At 46.9% G+C, this 10,985-nt stretch overlaps 1 protein-coding gene across 1 annotated transcript in view; it reads left to right on the top strand.

Moving 5' to 3' along the window:
* The window catches only part of ULK2 (unc-51 like autophagy activating kinase 2), a gene marked incomplete at its 5' end in the record, with an annotated part of 56,514 nt that overhangs the window by 38,085 nt on the left and 7,444 nt on the right, over positions 1–10,985 (top strand). The window contains 4 exon segments of the mRNA XM_015827899.1: positions 1,748–1,938; positions 2,833–3,011; positions 8,175–8,293; positions 10,785–10,942. Coding sequence (XP_015683385.1) covers positions 1,748–1,938; positions 2,833–3,011; positions 8,175–8,293; positions 10,785–10,942 — 647 coding nt within the window.

Here is a 10,985-nt window from a genome sequence, read left to right as displayed (position 1 = left end):
ATAAATGCTTTTAGGAGAAAACATGCCTGAAAGTCCTTTTAAGTGTTTCGTTACTCAGACACATGACAGCTATCATGTTCCCCCCCCCCCCCAGTCCTTCTTTTCTCTAGGATGCCCAAACCCAAATCCTGCAACCGTTCTTCATACCTTTTTGTCTACAGGCCTTTAATCCTCTCAGTTGCCCTTCTCTGCATTTTTTCCCCAAAGCCTCAACATCTTTTTTTTGTAATGTGGTGACCAAAACTGCATGCGGTATTCCAGCTGTGTTAAAATTCCATCTATGTTAAAACTGAACAGCCCCTCGCTCAGTATAGGTTATAATAATAAAGTTGGAAGGGACCTTGGAGGTCTTCTAGTCCAACCCCTTGCTCAGGCAGGAAACCCTATACCATTTCATGTAGAGGCCCTGCAGGGCAGATGCAGTCTTGACTATGGAGTCCTTGGTGCTGTTTGAGCTTGGTTGTGTTTTAGCAGACATTTCATTACCCAACCAAGTAACGTCAGTGTTAGAAGGGAGTAGGGTTTTCTCTCTGTTTTTACACAGTGGCTACAATAAACAACAGCCTAATGGAGGAACTACTAAGAAGAAGAAAATTTCTCCCATGAACATTGACAGGGCAAGCTGCTAATATATATAAACAGAGCCAACCCCCCATCCTTTCAAGTATTGATGATGTTACCTAATTTGGTAATGAAACGTCTGCAAGAAAACCACCCAGGACCCCACAGTCCTCCTCCTCCTCCCCCCTTCTATTCCTGATGATGTTACCCAGTTGGGTCATGAAATGTCTGTTAAGAAAACCACCCAGCTCAGAGAGCACCAAGGACCCCCACAGTCTCCTCCTCTTCCTCCTCCCTTCTAGCACTGATAATGCTACCTAGCTGGGTCATGAAACTGCAAGGAAACCACCAAACTCAGAGAGCACCAAGGATCCCATTGTCGTCCTTCCCCTCCTCCTCCCTGCTAGCACTGATGATGTTACCTAGTTGGGTCATGAAATGTATGCAGGAAAACCACCCAGCTCAGAGAGCACCAAGGACCCCACAGTCCTCCTCCTCCTCCCTTCTATCCCTGATGATGTTACCCAGCTGGGTCATGAAACATCTGCAAGAAAACCACCCAGCTCAGAGAGCACCAAGGACCCCACAGTCCTCCTCTTCCAGTTCTTTGCTCCTGCCTTCTCCTTATCTTACACTCTGTAAACTCCACTCCCTTCTAGCCCTGATGATGTTACCTAGTTGGGTCATGAAACGTCTGCAAGAAAACCACCCAGCTCAAAGAGCACCAAGGACCCCCACAGTCGTCCTCCTCTTCCTCCTCCCTTCTAGCACTGATGATGCTACCTAGCTAGGTCATGAAACGTCTGCAAGAAAATGACCAAACTCAGAGAGCACTAAGGACGCCATTGTCGTCCTCCTCCTCCTCTCTGCTAGCACTGATGATGTTACCTAGTTGGGTCATGAAACGTCTGCAGGAAAACCACCCAGCTCAGAGAGCACCAAGGACCCCCACAGTCCTCCTCGTCCTCCCCCCTGCAAACCCTACTCCCTTCTAGCACTGATGATGCTACCTAGCTGGGTCATAAAACATCTGCAAGGAAACCACCAAACTCAGCCAGCGGCAAGGACGCCACAGTTCAAAAACATGAGCTACCAATATTCTCTTCTATGGGAAGGCTATATTAAGCTCACGCGGTTCTTTAGAGTGTGTTGTGATGAGTCTTTTTTTTTTCTTCCTGCCTTTTAGTTGGCTCTAACAGCTCGGGAGGCTCCCTCTGTTCTACCAGTGGCCGGGTCCTGATGGGCTCTCCGCCCGGAATTTACATGGGTTCCTCTCCTCCCAGCGCCGAGGCAGCACCTTGCTTGAAGTACATGCCGTACGGCGCATCCCCTCCCAGCTTTGAAGCTCCAGAACTGCCGGAAGAAACTTTGATGGAGGTACGGGGTTGAGAGAGACATTCCAGTTCAAGGTTAAGGGGGTACACAGGGGGTCCTCAAATTACAATCATTGGTTTAGTGTCATAAGAGCCTTGGTGGTGCAGTGGTTAGAATGCAGTATTGCAGGCTACTTCTGCTGACTGCCGGCTGCCGGTAGTTCGATCCTGTCCGGCTCCAGGTTGACTTGGCCTTCCATCCCTCCAAGGTCGGTAAAATGAGGACCCAGATTGTTGGGGGGGGCGAGATGCTGACTCTGTAAAGCAGCGGTTCTCAACCTATGGGTCGCGACCCCATTTGGGGTCGATCAACCATTTCACGGGGGTCGCCAAGCAAGGCTGTCCGCCATTTTTTTTCCCCTTTTCCGGCGGGTGCCTTACCTCCCTTGGGCTGGGCCAGCTGGTGGTCGGCCTGCTCCGTCTCTGCCACTTGCCAGCTACGCCTCGGCCGGCGCAGGGGGCGGAACCACGCATGCGCGGCGCTCCCAGGCAGGGAAAGTCCTCGACTTACAACCGGTTGGGTAGTCCTCGACTTACGACCGGTTTAGTCCTCGACTTACGACCGGTTGGGGGTCGTGGCATTAAAAAGGTTGAGAACCACTGCTGTAAACCACTTAGAGAGGGCTGTAAAAGGCCCTGTGGAGCGGTATATAAGTGCTATTGCTTGGGAAAGGAAGGAAGGACGACGAGAAGGAAGGGAAACAAGGAAGGAAGCCGTGGTGGCGCAGTGATTAGAATGCAGCATTGCAGGCTGACTGACTGCCCACAGCCAGGAAGTTCGATCCTGACCGGTTCAAGGTTAATTCAGCCTTCCGTCCTTCCGAGGTCGGTAAAATGAGGACCCAGATTATTGGGGGCAAATAAAATTTAAGCTCGACTTTGGCTTGCTTCCCTCCAGAGAGAGCACACCGACACGCTGCGCCACTTGAATTTGATGCTGGCCTTCACGGAGTGCGTGCTGGACCTGACGGCTATTCGGAGTGGCAACCCAGAGCTCTGCAGCTCCGCCGTGTCCCTCTACCAGATCCAGGAGAGCATCGTGGTGGATCAGATCAGCCAGCTAAGCAAAGACTGGGGGTGGGTAATTCCTCAAAACGCCTGGCTCTCTCTCGTGGAAATCTCTTCCCGCCCGGGGCGGTTCGTGTTCCAACTTCTCGCTGTTATCAAAATGGTTTCGAAACATTCGACAATTTATTTACGCTTTTTTTTTAATCTTTGTGCAGTTTTTATTTTATTTTTTTATGATTGTAAGCTGTCCAGGTTACCCCGAGGTAAAATGGGTGGCCAGTAACTTTTATAAATATATATATATATAGGTTCCCCACACGATTTCACACTTTGTAGAGGAAAGGTGAGAATATGTTAAGAATAGGAATAGAAATAAGTGTAGAATAGAATAAAATAGAACAATAGGAGGACTATAGAATAGAATAGAATAGAATAGAATAGAATAGAATAGAATGAGAATTGAATAGAATAGAATAGAATAGAATAGAATGAGAATTGAATAAGAATTGAATAAGAGTTAGGAATAGAATAAGAATAAGAATTAGGAATAGAATAAGAATTAGGAATAGAATGGAATAGAATAAGAATTAAGAATAGAATAGAATAGAATAGAATAGAATAGAATAGAATAGAATAGAATAGAATAGAATAGAATAGAATAACCAAGTTGGAAGGGACCTTGGAGGTCTTCTAGTCCAACCCCTTGCTCAGGCAGGAAACTCTATACCAGGGATCCCCAACCCCCAGTCCATGGACCAATACCGGGCCACAGCATGCCAGCAACTGGTCTGCACAAACAAGCAAAGCCCCATCCCTGGGATACAGGCAGCACACAAAACCACGCATTCTCCAGTCCACAGAAAAACCCTTCTCCACGGAACCGGTCCCTGGTGCCCAAAAGGTTGGGGACCTCTGCCCTATACCATTTCGAACAAATGGCTGTCCAGTCTCTTCTTTAAAACTTCCAGTGTTGGAGCATTCACCGCTTCTGGAGGCAGGTTGTTCCACTGGTTAATTGTTCTCACTGTCAGGAAATTTCTCCTTAGTCCTAGCTTGCTTGAGTTGAGTTGATGCAGGCCCACCTGGCAGATTGCCCTACAGGTGCACCCACAATCTGGAGCAGTCTGGCTTTTTATCCTCTCAGAGTCTCCTTGAACCTGGAGATGGAGAGCAAAGAAATTGGATAATAATTTAATAACGATACAAAATACAAAGAGCTGCAAATAAAAATAGAACGGCTGTAGCAAAAGAAAGCAAAAGTAGTACCAATAGGGATTGGTGCCTGGAGTGCAAACCCAACACATCTGGAGCACCACTTAAACACCATTGGAATTGACACAATTCCATCAGTCAATTGCAAAGGGCAGTTTTAGTTGGCACGGCTGACATCCTGCAATGATACCTCTAAGGATGGGATAGGCAACCTTGGCTCTTTTATGACTCGTGGACTTCAACTCCCAGAATTCCTGAGCCAGCATGGGGGAACTATGGCCCCCTTTATGCCTTGTGGACTTCAACTCCCAGAATTCCTGAGCCAGCCATGCTGAGGGGAAAGGGAGAGGTTTCCATGCTGAGCCATGCTGGCTCAGGAATTCTGGGAGTTGAAGTCCACGAGTCATAAAAGAGCCAAGGTTGCCTACCCCTGCATCTAAGGTCTCAGTCGGTGGACAAAAATGCCAAACCATAATATCCTGGCTTGTCCAGTTATTTTAATGCTGAATGCTTTTGTGGATTGAGTACAACTGTGTTTTAATAAGACCAGTTGCTGACACAGCCTTTGAATTGTAAAACAGAAGTTGGGTCCAGGAGTCTGCAGGTAGTCCCCGACTTAACGACCGTAATTGAGCCCAGGATTACAGTCGTTAAGCGAGCCGCCACATGATTGTGACCAATTTTTATTGCCTTTTTGCAGCGGTCATTAAGTAAATTGGCATGATTGTTGAGTGTATGCGGCAGTTAAGCAAACAGGCTTTAAATTAACTGCAAAAGCCAGGATATTATTATTGCTATAATTCAGGGGCCCCCCAACCTGTGGGCCGCAGCCTACACACCGGACCGCGGCCTATTGGCCACTAGGCCGTGTGAGTGGCTGGCCGGCGCCCTCGTGTGCACACGCGCATAGCCCCACTCGTGTTGAGCATCAGTGTGAGCATTTGCAGCCCCACCACAAACTGTTGCATCATCATTACCATTACTTCTTCCTCCTAATTTGCATCACCGTCAAAGGCGCTCTTAGCCACACTTGCGCAAGCACCCACGGCCCCACTCACGTGAGCAATGGGTGTTCGACTGCAGGTGTGTGCATGCATTTACCCCCCCCACACACACACACACGCACAAAACCATTCCTCCTTTCCACCCTCTCCCTGCTCCAGGCCGCCAATCTCAAAAGGCTGGTCTGCTGTAATTCGTTGCACAGTCCACCAAATGTTCAAACTGGGTTTGGCGTTTTTGTCTGCCTGTTGAGTCCTTCCCAAAGACCGGGGAATAGGCAGATGTTGATGTTTGATGGACTTTCTTGTTTTTCCTTTGAAGACGTTTCGCTTCTCATCCCAGAAGCTTCTTCAGCTCTGACCGGATGGTGGGGGAATGGAAAGATTTATACTCCTTGCAGACAGCCGGTTGTTTGCCTTCTTTTGGAGAGTCGTTGAGGCCACTTGGAGTCTTACCTGTGTCCTCAGGGTCACCTGAGTGGTGCAAATGGGGGTGGATGCAGGATGTTTTCTGCCCTGGGTCCCTTCCCTGTTGGAGACGGGCGCAGGCTGTTGGGGATGAGTCCCGTGTTGTCTGCATCTCCAACTGAAGCGCAGATGGTTTTTGTAGCCTGCCATGTTTTCTGGAAATCCGTTCATCCTCCCTCACCATCCGAAGGGTGTTCAACCCAAAGCGCATGGCTAAATGTCCATGGAGATTCTCAGCCATCCAGGTCATAGTTTATCCCAAAGGTGCTTTTCAAAAGGCAACTGGACTTCCGTTGTTTATTATTATTATTATTATTATTATAATAATAATAATAAAGTTGGAAGGGACCTTGGAGGTCATCTAGTCCAAGCCCCTGCTCAGGCAGGAAACCCTACACCATTTCAGAAAAATGGCTGTCCAGTCTCTTCTTAAAAACTTCCAGTGTTGGAGCATACATAACTTCTGGAGGCAGGTTGTTCCACTGGTTAAATTGTTCTAACTGTCAGGAAATTTCTCCTTAGTTCTGGGTTTGCTTCTCTCCTTGATGAGTTTCCACCCGTTGCTCCTTGTCCTGCCTTCAGGTGCTTTGGAGAATAGCTTGACTCCCTCTTCTTTGGGGCAGCCCCTGAGATACTGGAAGGCTGCTATCATGTCCCCCCTCGTCCTTCTCTTCGTTAAACTAGACATACCCAATTCCAGCAACCGTTCCTTATATGCTTTAGCCTCCAGTCCCCTTATCTTTGAAGACGTTTCGCTTCTCCTCCCAGAAGCTTCTTCAGCTCTGACTGGCTTCTTTTTCGAGCATTCCTGCTTTAACCAAACCTGGCCAAATAGGAAAAGAAAATTAAACATTAAATGACAACGAATATGTTTGATTTATTGATTAATCTAGAGCAGGGGTGTCAAACTCAATTTCATTGACGGCCGCATCAGCATTACGGTTGCCTTCGGGGGGGCAGGTGGGTGTGGCCTACTGGGTGGGCGTGGATGGAGTGGGTGTGGCCTACTGGGTGGGCACAGCCAGCTCTACATCGTTCGCGTCCAGGGTGCCTGTGGGGGCCTGGGCAGGAGTGGGACAGATCTGAGGGTCTCTGGCAGAAGGGGGTGGGACCGGGGCAAGCGCCAAAGCAGGGTCCATTTCTTCATTCCCCACAAAGGGTGACCCCTCCCCAGCAGGCACCCAGGGGGGCGGGGCCAACGTGGCAGGGGCTGGTTCCTCGCTGTTTCCAGACGGCCTTGTGGAGCTAAGACTGAATGCGTTTCAGCATAGATGGCCACCACAAAATTGTACATTGGCTCCCGGCTGGGCCAGGGCCAAGGCAGCGGGGGCCGTTCCCTCACTGTTTCCAGGATGGCTTCGCGGGCCACATGAAACCACTTTGCGGGACACATCCGGCCCCCGGGCCTTGTGTTTGACATGTTTGATCTAGGCAATATATTTAATGTTTTTTGATTTATTAAAGGGGATATTGTGTTATTAAGTAGACGATTTAATATGGTGGGAAATAGATAGATAACTCTTAGGAAATAGAACAGATAACAGAAATAGATAACTCTTAGGAAATAGAACAGAATAGATAAAATGTGTATTTTGGATATTATATAGTTCGTTATCTAGTGAAATAAGGGAAATTTGGGTTACCCCAAGTTCTGAAAATTATAAATATCAAAGGTTAAATTGGAATATTGACAAGAAATTTAAAAAATTGACTAAAAATCAATAACAGGATATGGATGGTTTATGAAGATTGAATGTAATTAAGATACACATAAGCTAAAAACGTATTGGTCAATGTAATAATGATGTCCTTATTGAACTGATATAATTAGAAATGTACCAACCTGAACATGAGACAGTAATGGTTAAGGGGAAAAAGAGAAGAAACATTTGATGTTGTAGCCTGAGATTTGTACTAAGATATTGTTGTTGTTCTTCTTCTTGTGCCATATCCGTTATCGGACGTTGGCGATCCTGTTTTTATCACCAGTCTCACGAAAAAGTGCTGCTGAGTTTTGTCCAAACCAATCCCTTAGATTTTGACGCCACGATGTTCTTTTTCTGCCTGGACCTCGTTTGCCTTCAATCTTTCCCTGGAGGATTAAATGGAGTATGCCGTATTTTTCTGGGTGTCGCATTACATGTCCGAAATATTCTAATTTTCGTTTTTTAATTGTCTTGATGATTTCCCTTGGCTTTCCCAGGCGGCTTATCACCTCCTCATTTCCGATCTTGTCAACCCAACTTATACGTAACAGCCGCCTGTAAAGATATTGACTTAAATGGTAGAAGATGGTAGAGGACAGGAAGGCCTGTCCATGGGGTCACGATGGGTCGGACACGACTTCGCGACTAACAACAACGTTGTTACTGAGCTATTGATGAACCCAGTCACCACGTTGCTTTTTAAATATTCAAATCTGAAATTGGAAAATTCATAAACTATTATTCCAAAAAAAACCAACCCCTGGCCAAATAGATTGTCCGTGGCTGAGTGGCCAAATTGAGCCACGAAAAGGTTGTTGACATTGTCCTGTTGTCTTCCTATCTAGGCAAGTTGAGCAGCTGGTTCTGTACATGAAGGCAGCCCAGCTCCTGGCCTCCTCCTTGCACCTGGCCAAAGCCCAGATCAAGTCAGCCAAGCTGAATCTCTCGACCGCGGTGAAGCAAGGTGAGCCCGACGACGTTCCTTCCGCAGAAAGTTCCAGAACGTTTTTTCAATCTCGGAGTCCCAACCGGCCTCTGGTGGTTGAGGGTTACAAAGTGCGAATTCTTTTCTGCTGGCGACGCTACATTTTTCTAATAATAGTAGTAGTAGTAGTAGTAGTAGTAGTAGTAGTAGTAGTAGTAGTAATTAATAATAATAATAATAAAGTTGGAAAAGACCTTGAAGGTCATCTAGTCCAACCCCCTGCTCAGGCAGGAAACCCTATACCAGGGGTAGGCAACCTTGGCTCTTTTATGACTCATGGACTTCAACTCCCAGAATTCCTGAGCCAGCATGGGAGAACTATGGCCCCCTCGTGACTCATGAACTTCAACTCCCAGAATTCCTGAGCCAGCATGGGAGAAGTATGGCCCCCTCATGACTCATGGACTTCAACTCCCAGAATTCCTCAGCCAGCATGGAAACCTCTCCCTTTCCCCTCAGCATGACTGGCTCAGGAATTCTGGGAGTTGAAGTCCACGAGTCATAAAAACAGCCAAGGTTGCCTACCCTTGCCCTTTACCATTTCGGACAAATGGCTGTCCAGTCTCTTCTTAAAAACTTCCAGGGTTGGAGCATTCACTGCTTCTGGAGGCAAGGAGTTCCACTGGTTAATTGTTCTAACTGTCAGGAAGTTTCTTTTCTTTTCTTTCTTTATTTCACCTAGTCCTGTTGGAAGGACAAGTAGTCCTCGCACTTACGGCCACCACTGAGCCCAGCTAAGCAAGACAGTTTTGCTCCATTTCTTGCCACCGTTGTTAAGCGAATCTCTGCAGTTCTTAAATGAGTCAAACCGTTGTTAACTGAATCTAGCTTCCCCATTGTCAGAAGGTCGCAAAAGAGAAAGCACATGACACCCCCCCAGGACACAGTGACCATCATAAATATGAGTCACTTGCCCAGTGTCCGAATGTTGAGCACATGAGCGTGGGAACGCTACAGGGGTCGTAAGTGTGAAAAAGGCTCATAAATTACTTTTTTTAGTGCCCTTGTAATTTCGAACAGTCACTAAACTATCTGTAAAGGCAAAACATTACAGATGAGTTTCGGGGCGTTACTCAAATAGATGCCTTCAGATTACCAGAGGGTGGACATTATCTGCAATAGCCATTTTGTTGCCAGATCACCACTCCTGAATTGGGAAGCTTCTGTGGCTGCATGCCTGCCAAGCCTGTTATTTTGCAGGGAGTGTGCTATGTTACACAATGGGCCATGGGTCCTTAGAAAAGTAAGCAATGTTGGGTAACAACACTTAGAGCCTGTCTTTTTCCAGATAACATTGAACAGAATAACAGATCTGGAAGGGACCTTGAAGGTCTTCTAGTCCAACCCCCTGCTCAGGCAGGAAACCCTGTACCATTTCAGACAAATTGTCGTCCAGTCTCTACTTAAAAGCCTTCCAGTGTTGGGGCATTCACAACTTCTGGAGGCAGGTTGTTCCATTGGATAATTGTTCTCACTGTCAGGAAGTTTCTCCTTAATTCCAGGTTGCTTCTGTCCTTGGTTAGTTGCTTCTTGTCCTGCCTTCGGGTGCTTTGGAGGTTAGGCTGACACACACACACACACACACACACACACACACCTCTTTTTTGTGGCAACCCCTCAGATATTGCAACATTGCTATTTAGAAAAGGGCACCTGTCAACAACCCTTTTTAAGTAGCTGCACCTTGCACCTTTACATCTCTGCCTCGATTCTCGGTAGACCTTAACTTACGACACAATTGCCATGTGGCCATTAAGTGAATCATTGCATGAGTACACCCAATTTTGCTACCCTTTTGCCTTGGTTAGAGTTGAAATCTCCAAGTCTTAAAGTTGCCAATTGGTAGCTGGGGAATTCTGGGAATTGCAGTTGCCAAGTGCTGGCTGGGAAATGCTGGGAGTTGAAGTCCACAAGCCTTGAAAGTTGCCAAGTGCTGGCTGGGGAATTCTGGGAATTGAAGTCCCTGAATCATAAAGTTGCCAAACCACCTTAAAGTTGGAGACCACCCCTGACCTAGGGGGTTACTTTGTTAGCGGTCTCACAACTGGATATTGTAAATTAACTAAGAGATGCATTAGTGACTAGGGCGGTGGGCAGGATGTGACTTGCCACAATTCATGTCACAAAGGGCCAGATTATTATTATTAATCGACACATCTGTTCAACACAAAAATGTGGTGTCCAGTCTTCTTAATTGAGGCTTAAACCAATACATTCTGGGAGTTGAAGTCCACAAGTCTTAAAGTTGCCACGGTTGTGGACACCCCTGGCCCAGAAGGAAAGGGTTGCTAAGACCAAAGGTAGCTGTGATGAGTGAGATTTGTTGATTTGTATATATTGGTCTCCTGCACCCTCCTGGGGATTAGAAATCTGCTCTTAACCTCTCTCGTTCTGTCAATAGCAGCCAAAGAACCAAATGGGAATTTTTTTTGCTGACTGCATTTTTTGCTTCGGATTCTTTCTTTTGCAGTGGTCAAAAATCTGAACGAGAGGTACAAATTCTGCATCGCCATGTGCAAGAAGCTGACCGAAAAGCTGAACCAGTTTTTCTCAGATAAGCAGCGTTTTGTCGATGAAATCAACAGCGTCACCGCCGAAAAGCTCATCTACAGTTGTGCGGTGGAAATGGTAAGAAAGCTGGCAGAATAAATCGATCATCGGGCGATCCGAT

The sequence above is a fragment of the Protobothrops mucrosquamatus genome, unplaced genomic scaffold, assembly GCF_001527695.2.
Source record: "Protobothrops mucrosquamatus isolate PMUCROS unplaced genomic scaffold, P.Mucros_1.0 scaffold4052, whole genome shotgun sequence".
Taxonomy (NCBI): Eukaryota; Metazoa; Chordata; class Lepidosauria; order Squamata; family Viperidae; genus Protobothrops; species Protobothrops mucrosquamatus.
The sequence above is the reverse complement of the archived record's forward strand: the minus strand, read 5'-3'. Positions and strand labels throughout refer to the sequence as shown.